Source organism: Theropithecus gelada, chromosome 11 (genome assembly GCF_003255815.1).
Source record: "Theropithecus gelada isolate Dixy chromosome 11, Tgel_1.0, whole genome shotgun sequence".
Classification (NCBI taxonomy): Eukaryota; Metazoa; Chordata; class Mammalia; order Primates; family Cercopithecidae; genus Theropithecus; species Theropithecus gelada.
The window spans coordinates 125,077,120-125,098,083 of NC_037679.1; the positions used below are offsets into that span (position 1 = coordinate 125,077,120).

At 40.1% G+C, this 20,964-nt stretch overlaps 1 protein-coding gene across 4 annotated transcripts in view; it reads right to left on the reverse strand.

Moving 5' to 3' along the window:
- Positions 1-8,112: 8,112 nt before the first annotated feature.
- The window catches only part of SINHCAF (SIN3-HDAC complex associated factor), a 45,648-nt gene continuing 32,796 nt past the window's right edge, over positions 8,113-20,964 (reverse strand). For all 4 annotated transcript variants that reach the window (XM_025401754.1, XM_025401755.1, XM_025401756.1 and 1 more), the window contains 2 exons: positions 15,272-15,422; positions 8,113-10,426 (listed from right to left, as the gene is read on the reverse strand). In XM_025401754.1, the coding sequence (XP_025257539.1) occupies positions 10,267-10,426; positions 15,272-15,422 (311 nt within the window). In that variant the 3' untranslated portion in view covers positions 8,113-10,266. The remainder of the gene's footprint in view (positions 10,427-15,271; positions 15,423-20,964) is intronic.

Sequence of the window (20,964 nt, forward strand, 5' to 3'; positions counted from 1 at the left end):
TTTTTTTTTTTTTTTTTTTGTATTTTAGTAGAGACGGGGTTTCACCGTGTTAGCCAGGGTGGTCTCGATCTCCTGACCTCGTGATCCGCCCGTCTTGGCCTCCCAAAGTGCTGGGATTACAGGCGTGAGCCACCGCACCCGGCTACTTTGTACACTTCAATGGGCCAGTCTTGCACAAAACTTTAGAAATCACAGCTTTAAAGACAGTGGCAACACGCTGCATCCACAACCAGATTGACTGGAGGCTCTAGGAAAGGCTTGGTAGCTTCTGGCCTCAGTTGTATGACATCAATTCAATCTCCAAAAATACACTGGACAGAAATCCAAGCTGTCCTAAAAGTTTAGAACTGTGGCCACCATGTCTGTGATATCCAAGGGTTGTAAATCACATTGCATGTCTTTATCTGCAACGGCAGTCTTCTAGGAAAATGGCATTTGGGGAAGGAAGACGGTGGATACAAGTATACTTTCTTCCTCCTTTGTGATAATCTAAAATGAATTGCAGAAAAGGTATGGGTTGGCTCTTAACTGTTATTAAAGATTAAAATTATCTTGGTCAAAGGGAAATAGAAATTAGGTTCTCCAAACTTTTAAAACGTGTTTCTCAGGTTTACAGTTGAGGTGAAATAATTGTTTAGCTGACTGTGGATGAAGCAATGAAATAACTCTAGTTTTAACGCACTGGGTAACCATTAGGTAAATTTCTGCATCTGTAAAAACTGTGTTACACTGGATGTGCCTACAACACTGAGTATGACGTGTGACTAGCACCACCTAGTGGACATTCATATGGCAATACGTGATAAGGGAAGCTGCATGGCCAGGGTGGAAAAGCTGCTGGTCACGGTAGCAGCATAGGGCTTAGCTAGTTCTTCCTGGCAGCCTCCTCAATAATTCATAGTTTACTGGGAATCATATATCAAATAGTTTTAGCTCTTCAGAAGAAAATGAAATTTATAATTAACTGCATTGCCTGGGCACAGTGGCTCACACCTGTAATTCCACCACTTTGGGAGGCCGAGGTAGGCAGATCACGAAGTCAGGAGTTCCAGACCACCCTGACCAACATGGTGCAACCCCGTCAAATACGAAAATTAGCCGGGCATGGTAGCACACGCCTGTAATCCCAGCTATATAGGAGGCTGAGGCAGGAGAACGGCTTGAACCCGGGAGGCAGAGGTTGCAGTGAGCCAAGATCGTGCCATTGCACTCCAGCCTGGACGAGACTGTCTCAAAAAAAATGTAACTGCATTATGACAGACTTTTTTCCTTTTAGCAATTGAAACTGGCATCCCAAGGATGCTCTAGATACAGTCATAAAGATAATGCTTACTGCATCTCTCATCACTGGCTTACTTGGAAAAGAACTACAAAAAAAAAAGTTATAAAGAAAATCTGCCTGGATCACAAGTGATGGCTCACATCTGTAATCTCTGCACTTTGGGAGGCCAAGACAGGAGGACTGCCTGAGGCCAGGAGTTTGAGGTCAGCCTGGCCAATATAGCGAGACCCCAGCTCTATTAGAAAAAAAAAAAGAAGAAGAAAATCTGCCTGATATTGCCTGATAAAGAGCTAAAGAAGCAGCCTTAAGCTGCTAGAGCCACAAGCACCCTTGGAACTGTGCACTCAAATGGCACTGTCTTTAGCACTAGCATAACTGGGTGAAAGGAGCACCATCTCTGTAACCTATAACTTGAATGGTGCTTGCTCCCTTGGAGTTGTTCAAGGAGTCTAGACTGACCAAAGCAGGCAACCAGCCTGGGTTAAACTAACTATGCTTGGAGCTTTGGGCCTTGAGGCTAAGAGGTGTGTTGTACTATTTCAGCATATTTTATGAATTAGTTCCACAGTGCTGTTACAGCACAGCCAAATTTTATTCTTCAGAAATCATCCTGAGTAGGCCATTACCTGAAACAAATTAATGCAGGAACAGAAAACCAAATACCACATGTACTCACTTATAAGTGGAAGCTAAACCTTGGGTACTCAAGGACATAAAAAGATGGCAACAACAGACACTGGGGACTACTGGAAGGGGGAAGTTGACAAGGGTTGAAAAACTGTTAGGTACTGTGCTTACTATCTGAGTGACAGGATCATTCACACCCCAAACCTCAGCATCATGCAATATACCCAAGTAACAAACCTACACATGTACTACCTGAATCTAATATAAATCATTCCTTCAAAAAATCATCCTGAGAGCCTATCTTGGCCACCCTCTGGATTTCAACATACTTTTTGTGCAGCTTAATTATATCTGGCATCGTTTCACGCCCTCTATACAATTTCCCAATCCTGGGATTCATGTGCTGCCAAAGCATAATAATCTTGTAGTGAATACATATTCTTCTTTAAGCACTGAAACCTAAGAAAGCTTTGAGCTTTTTTATGGGGGCAGGGGGGTGTTGCTGATGTGAATTGTTTAAGACCTTTCCTGTGTTCATCGTAACTACAGATCAAAAAAGTTTTCATTCTTAGCGTATCCAATTAGACTTCGTTGCTAAAGATTAAAGAACAAATGAGGGAACAAGCTTATCATTAGGTGCTTATCACTGTGCACCTTTTATAGGCCAGGCCCTCTATGATCCTCATTTTACTCTTACTACAGCTGTGTTTGGTATTATTTCCTTCACTTACAAAGGAAATGAGCTCAGAGAAAAATTATCAAAGATCATAAAGCCAGTAAGTAGCAAAACCAGGATTTAAATTCAAGTCTCCTGACTCTAATTCCATTGTTTATTCATCTGTGCCCTGGTGATATTAACTAATAAGGTCATGTGCCAAATACAGCCCTTAACCCCTATCCACTACATACTTACTTCTGAATAGAAAATAAAAGTCACGTGCAATTAAATGACAAGAAAAAAGCCCCACAATCTTAGTATGCCACGACTCTCAACAAGGACTTGATGATTCTAGCCACATGATTTCTCAAGCATCAAGGGACTACTTAGAACACTTAGTAGGGCCTTGTACACAGGTGCTCAATGAAAGGTTGTTTTAGAAGTCTCACAGTATTACCCCACAGATTATTTTATTCATTTACAAAAGAAAAGATATATACTTTAAAATGGAAAAAGATCTGGTGATCTTAACTCAGTGATTAATCTTAGCATCACCAACAGTGGGACTACTTGACATTGTGTGCTTCTTGACATGATGCAGTAACAGAGGCACCACACAATCTATGCTATATCCTTGCCAAAAGTAAAATCCAAATCCACTAAGAAAACAACCAAGTCTGGACAACACAGTGAGACCTCATCCCTACCAAAAAAGAAGTTAGCCAGGCATGGTGGCACAGGCCTGTACTCCCAGCTACTCAGGAGGCTAAAGTAGGAGAAATGCTTGAGCCCAGGAGTTCAAGGTTACAGTAAGCTATGATCATGCCACTGCACTCCAGCCTGGGAAAAGAGGGATATTCTGTCTCAAAATAAAATAATAATAATAATAATAATAATAATAATAATGAAACATAGCCAGAAAAATCCAGGATAGGGGACATTATACAAGACAATTGGCTTGGACACTTCAAAATGTTCATTGCCATGGGGGGAAAAAAGCAGAGGACTATTCTAGATTAAAAGAGGAAAGATATAACCAAAAGTATGCCTGAACCTTGACTAGACCCTAGATGAGGAGAAAATGTTTTAAAAGACACTTTGGGACGATGGGGACAATTTATTCCATACGGATCTATCATATTGGATATTGAGTTATTATTAACCAGCTCAGATACGGCAATGACATTATGGCTAGGGAGGAGAATATTCTTATTCCTAGATGAACGTGTGTTCAGGGGTGAAGTATCATGATGCTACAATTTACTTTCAAATGATTCAGCAAAAGAAATTAGATAAAGCACATATGGTAAAATTTTGCATTTGTGGTTCTAGTTGAAAGTTATACTATTATTCTTTCAACTTTTCGGTGTACTTAAAATTTCTTCAAAGTATTTTTTAACATTCTTGAATAAAATTCATCAAGACAGTTGGGATAAATTCAACTCTTCTATGAACATGATTTCTGAAAATACCAAGTTGTAAGCAAGTGATCAATATAAATATTTATTGTGACCCTGCTGTTAATATATCCTAATCAACCCCTCTGGGAGCTGTAGCGGTGACTAAACAGACATGCTTCATGCTCTCTTGGAACCCATGTAGCATGTTATTTTGTACGTGTGTGTGTTGGAAGAAAGAGGAATTATTCTGGAATGCTTCCCCAAGTGATGCCTCAGCTTAAACGTGAAGGATAAATAAGTAGGTGTTGCCTAGTTACAGGATGGTGGGGAAATGGGTCAGAGAAAACAAACAGAAGATGTGAAGGCACTAATGATGGAGTTGGCCAATCTGGAGAGTGAGAATATTTACTCGTACTGCTTCCTCCAGGTCCCCACTCTTTTTAGATAGCCTGTTGGTCTCCTGTATCCGTTAACCAACTCCCTCTACTCAATCTTCAGACCCAGGAATAGTAGTAACAGGACTCCAATGTTACTAGTCCCAAGAACTGTACTCACCCTGAGGTTTCCCTATACCCTACATACAACTTTGTAAAGGTCCCTTTATTAAACTTTGAAATTATCCAATTTCAGTAAGCCATCTATTTCCTGCCAGCAGGACTGATAAAAATCTCTAGAGACAGATATGGGAGATGTCTGCATATTTCATATTGTATCTACCACTGCCTGGGCCAGTGAGCATCTGAGGTCCGAGGAAAAGCTGGAAACTGTGTTTCCAACCAAGAGTGTTTCAAGAAAGAAACTGTCAATCGTATTAAGCACTGTGGAGAGGCTAGGTAAATAAGATAAAGGCTTTGGAATGTCCCATGAAGAAGCCATCAGTGACAGATCAACATTGAAGAGGTTTGTAAAGTTAATTGGAGGCCAAGTATACACTTACTTGAGATAAAAAAAAAACACTATGGCCAGGCATGGTGGCCATGGGTCATGCCAGTAATCCCAGCACTTTGGGAGGCTGAGGCGAGCAGATCACTTGAGGTCAGGAGTTCGAGACCAGCCTGGCAAATGTGGTGAAACCCTGTCTCTACCAAAAAATACAAAAATTAGCCAGGCATGGTGGCACATGCCTGTAATCCCAGCTACTCGGGAGGTTGAGGTGGGAAATCACTTGAACCCAGGAGGCAGAGGTTGCAGTGAGCTGAGATTACGCCACTGCACTCCAGCCTGGGCTACACAGTGAGTCTCTTGTCTCAAGAAAAAAAAGGGAAAAAAACCAACAACAACAGTATAATTGTTCAGGTTTCTATTTTAACTCTACCAGGAACTTACTAAATAATTTGAGATTTTTTTAGTTTTAATTATTTTGAGATTTACATATAAACGTAAGCAAAAACGATCTTTCTTTTTTATTTGCAAAAAGCCGATACCGGCTGGGCGTGGTGGCTCACGTCTGTAATCCCAGCACTTTGGGAGGCCAAAGCAAGTGGGTCACCTGAGGTTAGAAGTTCAAGACCAGCCTGGCCAACATGGTGAAACCCCATCTCTACTAAAAATATAAAATTAGCTGGGCGTGGTGGCGGGCGCCTGTAATCCTAGCTACTGGGGAGACTGAGGCAGAAGGATGGCTTGAACCCAGGAGGCGGAGGTTGCAGGGAGATGAGATCGCGCCATTGTACTCCAGCCTGGGCGACAAGAGCAAGACTGTCGAAAACAAAAACAAAAACAAAAAAGGCCAATACCTGGAGCCACAGTTCAGCCAATATAAGCCATAGAAGTTTAGAGAACAAATGCCGTAAAACAGAGTAAGTCATTTTCCCCTTTCAGACAAAGAGTAGACTTTGGCAAAAAAAAAATCTTTTGTCTCTCTCTAAACTGAATGACTAAGTTCTTTTACACTAAAGCTTGCAACTGAGTTTGTCTAAGATTCCCTAGTCAACATACAAAAACAAGCAGTTTCTAACCAGGGTGTAAGGTATTTGATACCTAAGGCATTCTCATGAGTACAATGAGTAACCAAACTCCACAGCTTGAGAAATTGTTAGACAGAACCCACAGATCCCTTTCTTTGAGAACATGAGCCTGTGAAATTATCTATCTTTGATCCAGTTTGGCTTTCTCCTCCCTTCCAAGTTCACTGAACATCACACAAAAATGATTGCCTGACCACTGCAATGCTAAATCTGGGGCACTAGGAAACTGTTCTAGGGACGTTGAATAAAAGAGGCTCCCAGGGTACCTTCTATTTGTTCACTGCAGAGCAGCTACCTTGATGAATTGTTTTAAGATACTGTTTCACTAAGTCTCCAGCAGTTTTCTCCACAAAAAAGACAGATAATATGTACTTTGAACATTACCAAAATTAAAAAACAAAATTTGATTAACTTATAGATCAAACTATCTGCAAAAGTTAAACTTGCCCCTCATTTCAGCCTTCAGAAAGAAGGGAGGCAAGAGACCCAGGAATAGTTTCCAGTGAGGGTTAGGACAGCATTACTATAGTAGACAGGGGACAGTTTGGAGAACAAAGGCTTTCAAATAAGAAAAGCAGATTCTTTCATTCAAGTTACATGACCGCCTGGCACCTCCACTTACCTGTAAATAGACTTTTTTTACTTTGCAGGGTTACTTAAACAATGTTTAAAAGTGCCTGGCCCCACAGTAGGTCTTTTCCTTTCTTTTTTTCCTTTGGAGATGGAGTCTCACTCTGTCACCCAGACTGGAGTGCAGTGGCCTGACCTCGGCTCACTGCAACCTCTACCTCCCAGGTTCAAGCAATTCTCCTGACTCGACCTCTAGAGTGGCTGGGACCACAGGCACATGCCACCATGACTGGTTAATTTTGTTTGTAGTAGAGATAGGGTTTCCCCATGTTGGCCAGGCTGGACTTGAACTCCTGACCTCAAGTGATCCACCCGCCTGGGCCTCCCAAAGTGCTGGGATTACAGGCATAAGTCACGGTGCCCAGCCAGGGTTTTTCATATTGTGAAAGCCATTTTTCTTTTTACTTGCTACACAAAGCATTTGCATTGTAGGGCGAGAGGACCAATTTAAAGAGATTCAGTTTAAAAAAAAATGCTGTGACAAACTCTAGGTGCCTTCCCATTAGCCCCACCCCCACCTTTTGGTGTCCAGTCCTTTACATGAGCCTCTCCCGCTTGGATATGGGCAGGACCTGTGAAGACCCCTCTTGCTGGCAGCTTGGCTCTCGACACTTGGTGGTAGTGATAGTAATCATGTCAGTGGTCCAGTCAGCAGCAAGGCCATGCAGGGAGCACCCAGCTGGCAAGGAACTGAGGGGGAGCCTCCAGCTGACAACCAGTGAGGTCTGGGCACTCAGTCCTGCAGTGGCAAGAACTGAATTCTGCCAGCCGAGTGAGGCTGAATGAGTTCTTCCCAAATCACCAGGTGAGAATGCAGATGAGACCAGGAGCTTTCTAAAGGACCTATCTACACCATGCTCAGACAGAAACTGAGACGCATTTGTTTTAAGCCACTAAATTTGTAGTAATTTAGGACATAGGAATAGATAATACAGGTACTGTCAACTTCCTTAGTTACATTGTTAATTTCATAGCAACTGTATTAGGTGGCAGCCAAATCATCCAGACTATCCCAAAGCAAATTTAATACTAACAGTAGTATAAAGAGTCTGGACCTTTATTACCTTTCCCAGGTAATAAAACAACTGGTTTCTAAAAGTTTGATATGGATTACACCTCTTAGGATTCCTCATAATCCTGTGACGTAAATATTCCCATTAATTATTTAACTCATATGACTAACAAAGAGCAGAGCTAGGAACTTGAGAACCAGGGTCCAGCCCCTGATGCCACCACCCTTCCAACTTTTATAGTTTCCCTAAAGTCTCAACTATGTTTCCCATATGCCCATAGACAGTAATAAAACCACAGACAGTAAAAAGTACTGGGAACATTTTGTTCTTCCTTTTAAATCCATCTTATCCACTAGATTAATAATTGTGCACATCAGTTAAAATGTCTTTTATTCGAAAGTCTATGTCTCAGTACAGAGGAATTTATTCCCTTCATGGCTTGTTATTAATACTAAGCACTTAAACTGAGTATATGTGAAGGCCAAAAACATTATTCTTACTGAAGACCTGTCAAACAAAGCCACAAAACAGCTCCTTTTATTTTCTAATAAGACTAGATTTATTCAATACCCTAGTAAAAGTTTTGATTATAAGTATCCAACAGTATAAAAAGTACAAAACAGATCTGTAGATTTCTAATATATTAATACAAAGTGCATGACTACATACAGTACATCCTACAGGCAAAGAGAGGTGGAAGGGGAAAAAGAAGACTGTGGTTGAGGTCTAGTAATAAATAAATAAATACAGAAGTAGAGATGATCCATATTATAGTATATTCTACCACCAATACTGCAGCCAAAATGTACAAAAAAAAAAATCATTTCAAAATAACTCAGGAGGATGATAATGGCTGGACTTTTGTAATTCGCCTCAAAGACTGTGGGAGAGCCGACTCAACTCACTGTATAGTCTGTGCATATGGTGGCTTGTAGCATGTAGGTTTTTTCCAAAAGAAGGAATTATAAAATGTTTAGATTAAGAACTATAAAACTACAGGGTGCCTATAAAAGGTGGCTTACTCCTTGTTATTATTATACTACCCAATTTTTAAAATGCAGTTTAAAAAATAAGCACTGAGTCTTGTTATGACAAGGCAGGCAAATGCTTCTCCCTCATTCTGAAAAGACTGAACTGGCGATGCTTTTGCTGACTATTCAGAAAAGAGGCAGTAAGAGCACACTGTGGTTTGGGTTCCAGTGAGAGGCTTTTCATGGGGATCTTAGGATTGAAGAGTGCTAAGTTCAGGATATCTCAATGCTCAGAAAGCCTGACTAAAAGAGGCCAAACCAAAACCATTTAACATGAACACAAACCTCTTTTCTTTTAGTAAATTTTACTTTTAATACAGAGTGAAAGAAAATAATAAAAACTTAATAGGCTAAAACAAGTCAAACACCCATTCTACACAGATAAAAACCTTCACAAAGGTCAACGGAAGTAATCCAGAGCTGAAACTGAATTGTGCAGATTTTCAATGGTCATCAAAGTCATGTAACACAAACAAAAGTCAATTATATTTACACACTCAGCAAGCCCTCTAAGAAATGTGCCCCAAAAAGCATTAACCTTTGTTTTGTGCCATCCTGAAGACTTGCACATTTTATTTTTCAGATAGCTTAACATTTTTAATAGAGTGTGCTCTCTACCATGCGGTAATGCTTTGGTACTATTCATACAGGGTCTCGCCTGTCCTAAAGACTTGCCATTTCCCAAAGAGGAGCTTTTGATTCTGCTTTAGAAGTTTTACATAAATTAAAATCTTTATCAAATATTAATATGAAGGGAGGCACAGGATGCAACATATATAGTCAAGTTACCTCTCTGTACATTTAGAAATTACTTTCTCCTCCAAGGTATTTGCAACATAAAGCTCAGTCTGTCCTGCTTAATAATCAGTAGTACAGGTTTGAATCATCAGAAGCTTGGCAAGACCTTAATACTTCAGAATTATCAACAACTACCTCTAGGGGCAAGTCCATGTTACTGAGTTATGACAAATTTATTATCGTGAGGGAAAACAAGAGTAGCCAGCCATCTTAAAAAATGCCCCAACCACTGCTTCTCAATACAGAAAGACTAAAAACTACATACAGTTTATCATACAACAAATCCCATCTCTGTCCCCTGAAATTCCCCTAGTTTCATTCATTAGAAGGGGATTAAAAAAAAAAAAAAGACTTAAAGAGCACTTTACAGCAGCATTCAGCTTTCCTATGAAATACTCAGCATCTTAAATATTATGTACAACTCTTTTTTTAGTAAGCTAGACACTGGCTTCAGAGTTTGTGGGACTGGGGGAAATCAACCCATTCAAAACTACTCTAGAAATTGTGTTTTGGCAGAATAGCAGATATCCAAGTTAAAAATAGGAGGGTAATTTGAGACCAGCCTGGCCAACATGGTGAAACCCCGTCTCTACAAAAACTAAAAAATTAGCTGGGTCTGGTGGTGGGCACCTATAAACCCAGTTACTTGGGAGGCTGAGGCAGGAGAATCACTTGAACCCGGGAGGCGGAAGTTGCAGTGAGCTAAGATCACGGCACTGCACTCCAGCCTAGGCAACAAGAGCAAAACTCCATCTCCAAAAAAAAAAAAAAAAAAAAAGAGGGTCAGTTTGTTGCTTTGTGGTCTTTTCAAAATTTAGATGTTTTTTTTTTTTTGTTCCCCTTCTACATAAAAACCTCAGTCACCACTCCTGAGTGGAGATGGGCAGAGGCTCTGGCCCCTGCTCCTCTGGCTTCTCGGCAGCTGCTTTCTTATTGCTGCAGCAAGGCTTGAAGAGATGTGTGTCAATGAGGACTTCCCCAAAACGGCCTTTATAGATGATCCCACAACATATCTTCTGTCTAAAAGAAAAAAATGGAGAACAAGATACATTAATAAGGAAGAAAAATAGGAATACAAAAGAAATTTATTATAACTGCTCAAATATAACCAAACAGTTGTGCTTCTACAATCTTGCACATTCCAAGTGAAAGGGCTCCTAGAGTAACCCCAGTTAGCTAGAGAAGGGGAATTACCCAGGTCCCTTAAAGGCCACACTGGAATCTTCTCAAATATTGAGGAAGATGGCATTTTGAGAGACAGCAGTCAGTTTCAAAGGCTGCCCCTGATGTTGTTAACTACAAAATCACCAACTCTTGAAAAAAAAAATCAGCCACCATAAACAGGTTGATGCAGCTAGCAATTTTTTTATATATTTAATTTTTTTTTTCTTTATCAATTCCTAAGTGCTTGAGTGGTAATTTTTAATTAAATACTGACTAGATAAAAATACACCTGTAATCCCAGAAGTTTGGGAGGCTGAGGTGGGCAGATAACTTGAAGTCAGGAGTTTGAGACCAGCCTGGCAGACATTGCAAAACTCCATCTCTACCAAAAATGCAAAAATTAGCCAGGCGTGGTAGCACGTGCCTAGAGTCCCAGCTACTTGGGAGACTGAGGCGGGAGAATCACTTGAACCCAGGAGGCAGAGGTTGCAGTGAGCTGAAATCACACAACTGCACTCCAGCCTGGAAGACAGAGCAAAACTCTGTCTCAAAAAAAAAAAGTGTGTGTGTTAGCAAAGGCATCACAATAAGAATGCCCACAGACCACATATTCTAAGGGAAAGAAGATCATTTCCTATGAAGCCCCCTGCAGGCCCCTCCCCAGTCCCATCCCACCTCATCTCCTCCTCTCCCCACTTAATTGTAGGTTTATCACTCCCTTTTCTTTATACTTATGGTTTCACCATATGTTGGTATCTCTAATCATACTGCACACTTATCCGCTACACACACACACACACACACACAGAATCACAATGTATTCTGCAATGTTTTGGTCAACATTAATTGAGATCCATACATACTGTTATAGAGCTTTATTTCATTTTGACTTATGTATAATATTCTACCCTGTGAATATATAACAGTTTTATTTAGCTACCCTTATTTTAATATATAAATCAGTGGATACATTCTAAAGTTTTTACTAGTTTATACTGCTACCATTTAGGAATGGGAACATCTTCAACTTTACTCAAAAACGGCCATTTATCTACATGGTTATAACTATTTACACCTATAACTGACAGTGTTCTCATCATTCCATACCCTCTCTCCAACATTTGGTAATAGATTTTTTATTTTAGTTTTTTCACCAACCTAATGAGTGTAAAACCGTATCTCACTGAAATTTTAATTTGTATTTCCTTGATTTTCAAAAAGTTTGAACACATTATCATTTAATGAGTTATTTCGTGATTCCTTTCTAAGTGTGTCCATTTTTCTGTTGATTTATCTTTTTCTTCCATTGTAGTTGTCTGCATATTCCAGATACTAACACTTTGTCAGATATATGTGCTGGATATCATTTCACTTTCTTTATGGTGTTATTTGATGAATTTAAGTTCATAATTATAATGTAATCAAACCTGGAAGTTTTTTTAAATGCTTAGTACTTTGTCATAAAAAATCCTTTTCCACTCAAAAGTCATATTCTATTTTCTACTTTAATGCATCTGTAATTGGTGTTTGTCTACGGTGTGAGGTAGGGAACCAAGCCCAGTTTTTTCGCATGAATAACCATGTTGTTTTTAATATCCTAGCAACACTTATTGAACAGACCATTTTCGCCCATCAATCACCCCCACATCATGTATCACATAACAAGTGCTATATACATATATGGGCTTGTTTCCAGGCTCTCTATACTATTCCACTGGTTTATTTTTCTATTCCTAGTCCCAAAACACATTAATTACTATGGCTTTATAATGTCTTGATTTCTGTTAGGGAAAGTTTATCGACATCTTTTTCTTCTGAAGATGCCTATTTTGGGCCTTTTGCTTTTCTATATAAATTATAAATTAGCTTGTCAAGTTCCATAAATATGTTGGGGTTTTGACTGCAATTACCCTGAATCTACAAAGTGATAATCTCCCTAACAGTCAGTTTAATAATATCTATGAATGTGCTATACCTCTCAATTTATTTAGGTGTGTTTAAATGTTATTCAATGGCCAGACACAGTGGTTCATGCCTATAATCCCAGCACTTTGGGAGGCCAAGACGGACAGATCACCTGAGGTCAGGAGTTCACTATCAGCCTGGCCAACATGGTGAAACCTCATCTCTACTAAAAATACAAAAATCAGCAGGGTGTGGTGGTGCACGCCTGTAATCCCAGCTACTCCGGAGGCTGAGACAGGAAAACTGCTTGAACCCAGGAGGTGGAGGTTGCGGTGAGCCAAGATTGCACCACTGCACTCCAGCCTAGGGTGACAGAGCGAGACTCTCTCTCTCTCTCTGTATATATATATATACACACACATATATATACACACACACATACATATATATATATGAATGTTCTTCAACAATATTGTATGATTTTTACATAACTCCTCCAAAGGGTTTTTGATATTTTACTACTACATTATTTTATATTTCCTAACACTAGAGTAAAATGTATCATTCTAACGCCAAACTGCCTAGATTTAAATCCTGCTCTACTTATTGTGTAACCTTAAACAAAGTACTTCCTCTTTGTACCTCTGTTTTCACATAATGCTTCACAGAACTGTTGTAAAGACTAAGTAAGGCCAGGTGCAGTATCTCACACCTGTAATCCCAGCACTTTGGGAGGCCAAGGCAGGCAGATCACTTGAGGCCAGAAGTTCAAGACCAGCCTGGCCAATATGGCGAAACCCATCTCTACTAAAATACAAAAGTTAGCCAGGCATGGTGGTGCATGCCTGTAGACCCAGCTATTTGGGCGGCTGAAATGGCAGAATCGCTTGAACCCAGGAGGCAGATATTGCAGTGAGCCAAAATAACACCACTGTACTCCAGTCTAGGCTACAGAGTGAAACTCTCAAAAAAAAAAGATTAAATAAATGCATATATTTAAGCCATCTATAAAGTACTCATACTATGCGCTAGGCACTGTTCTAAAGCGTTTACTACTACTGGTACTACCACTATCACTGCTACTACCAATATTGTATTGGTTAGAACCTTCTGTATAATGCTGAATAGAAATGGTGATAGTCAACACTCTTGATTTGTTCCTGATCATAGAGAAAATGCTTTCTTTTTATCACAGTTATGTATTATGTACTTTGGTACTTTTTGTAAGATTCCTGTTGTCTAAGTAAAAAAGTTTCCTTCTATTCCTATTTTGCTAGAAGTTTTGTTTTAAACCTTAAAGGAAAGTTCAAATTTGTCAAACTCCTTCTTTGCACCACTAAGAAGACAATACCTTTCTTTAGAACCTATCAATGTGGGCTGGGCACGGTGGCTCACGCCTGTAATCCCAACACTTTGGGAGGCTGAAACGGGTGGATCACCTAATACGGAGTTCGAGACCAGCCTGACCAACAATGAAACCCCTTTTCTACTAAAAATACAAAAATTTAGCCAGGCATGGTGGCGTGCGCCTGTAATCCCAGCTACTCGGGAGGCTGAGGCAGGAGAATCGCTTGAACCCGGGAGGTAGAGGTTGCAGTGAGCCGAAATCGTGCCATTGCACTCCAGCCTGGGCAACAAGAGCGAAACTCCATCTCAAAAAGGAAGGAAGGACGGAAGGAAGGAGGGAAGGAAGGAAGGACGGACGGACAGACGGACGGAAGGAAGGAAGGAAGGAAGGGAAAGAAAGGAAGGAAGGAAGGAAGGAAGGAAGGAAGGAAGGAAGGAAGGAAGGAAGGAAGGAAGGAAGGAAGGAAGGAAGGAAGGAAAGAAGGAAAGAAAGAAGGAAAGAAAGAAAGAAACTGCTAATGTGGTAAATTATATTAGTTGATCTTCTCATGTTCAAAAACCAATCTTACATACCTAGAATAACCCTAGTGGTAGATGATGTATTGTTTTGGTATCAAATTTATATCAGCCTTAAAAATGCTTGGGGCCTATGCCCTATTTTATCCACAGTCTGGAAAAGCCAGTGCATAGGCCCCAATCATCTGTTCCTGGATGTTTAGTACAACTTGCATATTGTGGCTTTTTTTTTTTTTTTTAAATAGAGTCTTGCTTTGTCACTAGGCTGGAGTGCAGTGGTGCAGTAATAGTTTACTGCAACCCTAACCTCCTAGGCTCAAGCAATCCCCTCACCTTGGCCTCCCAAAATGCTAAGATTACAGGTGTGAGCCACCACGCCTGGCCCGAATCAATTTATTATGAGATTATCTCGTTTTTTCACTTTTTCTTGAGACAGCTTTAGCAAGATGCCTTTTTTCTAGTACTGTACCCGCTTCACCTGTATGTTCAAATTTATTGGCGTAAAGTTGTCTATAATATCCTGTTTTTTAAATGTCTGCTTTATCTATACCTAAGTCTCTTTTCTCTCTCCTAAAATTGCTTATGTGTATCATCTCCTTTTCCTGATCCACTTTATCTCTAGTACTTTTTGGTCACGTCTTTTTGAAGGACCAACTTTTAGTTTCACTGATTCTCTCCACTGCATATTGTCTTTCTACTCCACTTATCTAGCAACAGGAAATGTAGGTACCTTGATGTGATTTTTATTTTAAATAAATTTTAATAGGAAGAACATACAAAATCCCACTTCTCTGCTCAATTCCTGCTTAATCCACTGCAATCGTGTGTTACCAACTGTTTGCCAAATGCCATTTAATTGCTAAGGAAGTAGGAAAACACTGCCTGTAATTAAGATGGTTTGCTGGTTAGAGAGATATTTTCTGTTTCTTTTACCTTTTCCAGTATGTGAGATCTAAAAAGGAAAAAACTGGTGTTCTGTTAGAACCAGAAGCCATCTCTGTATCTGAGCCGTCATCTGACTGGTTACTGTAACAAGGAGATTGAGCTGGGGAGGCACTTGAGGTGGTACTGTGAGCATCAGAATCTGCAATAAAGATTAAAAGAAAAAATAAAATTTTCAATTTCATTACATGTAATTGCAACTAAACCTCAGCATAAGACACTGTGAATCAGTTGGTAAAAAAGAAAAAGTAAAAAAAATTCATTTTCTATGCACTACTGGTATTTGAAGATATTCACACTAACATGTTTTTTTAAAAAGTGAAGAAGATGGAATAGACATACCCTTTCCTATTCCTCCTGCTTATACAACTAAAATCCCAGGATATTATATATAAAACAAACCTAAGACTCCAAAAGGTGACGACCATCTAGGGAGCTCAAGACCCAAGGCAAGCCATGGTGGTGGGTTCCTTAGTTTTTCTGGATTTTCCTTTTGCCTCATAATCCCCAGCTTTGGAAGTGACACAGTAGCCACCCAGAAATGCCAATGGGTACAGACAATCAAAACAAAAACAAAACAAAAATCCAAAACCCCAGTTAAAGCCTGATCTCTCTAGCAAAGAACTAGGAAAAGGGCAGCCTAGCCAGACAGAAAACGTTTCTAGACAATAACCACCTTCCTGTGCCAGCCAAACCCACAGAAAAAACTGTGGACACTTTTCCTAAGCCCAGCAGAGGCTGAGGTGAAGAACCTATATTTCCACCCTCACAAGACTTGGAAGCACCCCGACACCTACACCAGGGTGGTGTCACAGGAAGCCTAGCTAAGTCAGGATTTTCGTTATGGCCCACTAACTACAAGGCCACCCTCACCAAGTGGGAGCCTGAACTCTCCTGACACCCAGTAGTAACAAGGAGCCTCCCCGTCCCCCCAATCTCAGAGGTCAACGGAGGATGAGAGAGAAACCAGAATTCTAACACCTGGCGGTAACAGGGTGGTTATGCCCCTCCCTCTTTCCCTGCTCTGAGGGGTGTCAAAAAAGCCAGTTAAAACAGAAGGGTTAATAAGACCCAGAGTCTCACAACATAATCTGAAAATGTCCAGGTTTCAATAGAAAAATTACATCAGTCCAAGAATCAGGAAGATCTCAAACTAAATGAAAAGGCCAACATTAAGATGACAAAGACATCAGAATTATCTGACCAAGATTTTAAAGCAGCCATGACAAAAATGCTTCAGTGAGCAATTATGAACATGTTTGAAATAAATGAAAACACAGCCTTGGCAAAGAAACAGGAAGCCTCAGTAAAAATAAGATAGAAAACTATAAGGACAAAATAAATGGGAAATTTGTAACTGAAAAAAATACAATAAACAAAATAAAAACCACAGTGGATGGGCTGAGCAACATGGAGGGGAGGCAGAAAACAAACAGTGAACTGGAAGAAAGAACAACAGAAATTACCCAGTATGAACAACACAGAAAACAAATGAACAGAGCATGAGAAACCTGTGGGGCTTAGTCAAACACACATCTACATTCATGTCACTGCAGTCCTGGAGGGAGAGGAAAAACAGAATAGAGGCGAAAAAGTACTCAAATATAGTGGCTGAAAACTTGTCAAATTTGGTGAGACATAAACCTAAGATTCAAGAAGCTGACCAAAGCCCAAACAGAATAAACCCAAAGAAATCCATGCCAAAACACATCATAATTAAACCTCTATAAACTAACCCAAGAGAAAAATCTTGAAAGCAGCCAAAGAATAATGACATTATACCTATAAAGGGAAAACAAAAGATCCTGATTTAATAAGGAATAAAAGTAGTTGATTAGATGCAGAGCTAACGCTGATTTAATACTTTGCCTGTTTACATGAAGAAGATGTCATATAAATGTACAAGTCAGAAAATAAGTTTCTTGGTTAACAGTCATTGTGCTATAAGGCTGTTGTACTGCCACGTCACAGTAAGAGCAGTATCATAAACCTCATAAACACAGGTAGGGCCGACCATACACCTTGCCCGTCCCAGGACACATGGACAGAGCAATCCTTCAATTCAGATAACCAATCAAGTACTTATTAAATATTTATAAGATATCAAATCCTATGTTTTATGCTGCATGGAAAGAAACAGACTAAAGAAAACTTTGGATTATTTTAAATTTTTATCTTTTGGTTTTCCTTGAGACCGGATCTCACTGTCACCCAGGCTGGAGTGCAGTGGCATGACCACAGCTTGCTGCAGCCTCAACCTCCTGAGCTCAAGCAATCCTCCTGTCTCAGTCTCCTGAGTAGCTGGGGCTACAGGCACACACCACCATACTCGGCTGGTTATTTTTTTAATTTTTAGTAGAGACAAGGTCTCATTATTTGCCCAGACTGGTCTTGAACTCCTAGCCTCAAGCAGTCCTCCCACCTCAGCCTCCCAAAGTGCTGGGATTACAGGCATGAGTCACCACACCTAGCCAAGAAAATGTGTTTGTTTTTGTTTGTTTGTTTAAAACAGAGTCTCACTCTGTCGCCCAGGCAGGAGTGCAGTGGCACGATCTCAGCTCACTGCAGCCTCCACCTCTTAGATTTTCATGCCTCAGCCTTTTGAGTAGCTACAACTACAGGTGTGCACCACCACACCCAACTAATTTTTTTGTATTTTTAGTAGACAGGATTTCACCATGTTCGCCAGGCTGGTCTTGAACTCCTGGCCTCCCAAAGTGCTGGGATTACAGGTGTGAGCCACCACCCCCAGTCAAGAAAATGTTTTCTGAATAGAGCTCACAAATATTTTATATTAACAAAAATTTACATAAAACAGCATAAAATTAGGTATCTAAAACAAAGAAAGCACCGTTAGTATTTTTAATATGTTAACTTAGCAAACAAACAAAATCCTCAAGAGTAGCAGGCTTTAAAAGAATGAGTCTAGTGGGATGTTTAAGACTTCCTAAACAACTAACATCAACAGACACCTCTATGCTGCTGAGGAAAACTCACTCCCCTAGGAAGTACTTAATAGCTTTAAACTATTTGAAATTTCAATTATCTGACCATTTTTTGTTTTGTTTTGGGAGACGGAGTTTCACTCTTATTGCCCAGGCTATAGTGCAATGAGGTGATCTCGGCTCACCACAACCTCTGCCTCCCGCGTTCAAGCAATTCTCCTGCCTCAGACTCCCCAGTAGCTGGGATTACAGGCATGCACCCACCACGCCCAGCTAATATTGTATTTTTAGTAGACACGGGGTTTCTCGATGTTGGTCAGGCTGGTCTTGAACCCCCAACCTCAGGTGATCCTCCTGCTTTGACCTCCCAAAGTGCTGGGATTACAAGTGTGAGCCTCCACGCCTGGCCCAAACTGCAATTTTAAGTCTTAAAAATTACGTAGGATTTGGAAGGCACCAAGGAGTGATTAGATGGCATCAAGTCGGTAGGGACAACAGGCAAAGTCAACAAACAAAGTTGTGGAAGCCAAACACACTCCAGGACTCGCTCAAACAAAAATAGGACCTTCAAACACTTTCTAGGAATTCTCAACTATATTTTACAGCAAGCAGAAATCACTGCAGATTTTGGAAAGGATGACACAAAAAGAATACCTAACATTTACAGAGGAATTTATTTTGTTTTACAAAGCCATTTTTTATTTCATTATCCCCAGTTCTCTGTATAGAAAATTACGGTTAAACGTCAAGTGACTCCAGAATCACACATCTGCTAGTGAGAAGAGCCAAAATTCAAATCCAGATCTATAACTCTAGGTCCAATGCCTTTCCAGTACACCACAAAATGTCTCGAAAAGAGAATACAGGGCTGGGCACGGTGGCTCAGGCCTGTAACCCCAGGACTTTGGGAGGCCAAGCAGGGCAGATCACCTGAGGTCAGGAGGTCAAGACCAGCATGGCCAACATGGCAAAACCCTGTACCTACTAAAAATACAAAAATTAGCTGGGCATGGTGGCAGGCGCCTGTAATCCCAGCTACTCAGGAGGCTGAGGCAGGACAATCACTTGAACCCAGGAGGCGGAAGTTGCAGTGAGCTGAGATAGTGCCAGTGAGCTGAGATAGTGCCACTGCACTCCAGCCTGGGTGACAGAATAAGACTCCATCTCAAAAAAAAAAAGAACGAAAGATAAGAGAATACAGGCCAGGTATGTGCAGGATGCACAGAAGCAAACACATAACCAGAAGCGCAGACCATTTAGTGGGTGATATATAAAAATGCACATGTCTCCCAACTGCTTCAATGCACAAAGGTGCTAGCAATTTATAATGTACCTGGTGAACACCCTGTTTCAGTTTGAGCCTCCACAATCTACACACCTTATTATAAAAGGAATTTATTTTCAGTCTCCAACTACTACACAGCACAGTTTCACAATAAAAATCTAAAATTGCACTGAATATATTCCCTTAAGTAAGGCAAAAGTGAGATATCACTTTCCCTATAATTAAGGGAAATGGCTAAGAATATACATATGAATAATCAGTTCCTCCGCCTTCAAGTGATAAAAGAAAATTAGTGTTTCCCAAATGTTCATTAAAACATCTAGTGAGGACCGGGTATGATGGTTCATGCATGTAATCCTAGCACTTTTGGGAAGCCGAGGTGGGTGGATTGCTTGAGCTAAGTTTGAGACCAGCCTGGGCAACATGGCAAAACCCCAGCTCTACTAAAAATACAAAAAATTAGCCAGGCACGGTGGCGCATGTCTGTAGTCCCAGCTACTCGGGAGGCTTATGCACAAAAATTGCTTGTACCCGAGAGACGGAGGCTGCAGTGATCCAAGATCACACCACTGTACTCCAGCCTGGGTGATAGAGCAAGACCCTGTTTCAAATAAATAAATAAATAAATAAATAAATAAATAAATAAATAAATAAAATAAAACATCTAGTGAGAAAGGAAGGTAGTGTTAAATCTTTAGGGAGATGCGGGGTTGAGAGCTGGTTAGGAAAGGGAAATGTATAATTAAAATACATATACACATTTATATTACCTAAATATATTACTACATCTCTACCACTTATTAAGTGGCCCAGATCAAGGTTAAATCACCCCTTCGTGCTTCCTATTCTGAGCTCTAAAATGGAAATAAGTGAGATCATTACATACGTAAAGTGCTTAGTACACCAAAATGCTCAAAAAATGTGAGTTCTCCTGCACTCCTCACTTTACTGTCACTAAACTTAAATGTCTTTTTCCATTATTCTAAAATAAGCATGATAACCATTTGTCTTGATTGATAATGTTTTCTCTAACAGGGCCCTATAGATTTTTATAAGTACTGAGAGCTACAATACAGGTCCACAACCCCTAGCGGCAATTCTGAGAAAGCTCTGGAAACACAAAGTGTATTCCTAACCTATCTGGCCACAAAATCTGACATGACCTACACTATGATTATAAGCAAACAAACCTGACTAGCCTATGTACCATCTATTTATTCCACTAAATGTGAATACTGCTACTTTTTGCTGTAAAAATACTAATGTGTTTGGTTCAATAATGCTCCTTCAAACCCCAAGGGTAACAGAGATATTTATTAGACAATAACATTATATGCAGTGTATTTCCTTTTCAAAATCTAAAATCTAAATTCCAAAATACAGACGTGCCACTACAGCAATCCCCCAAAACTTCCAATAACAGCATGTGACCTGACATTAATTAGACATTCCTT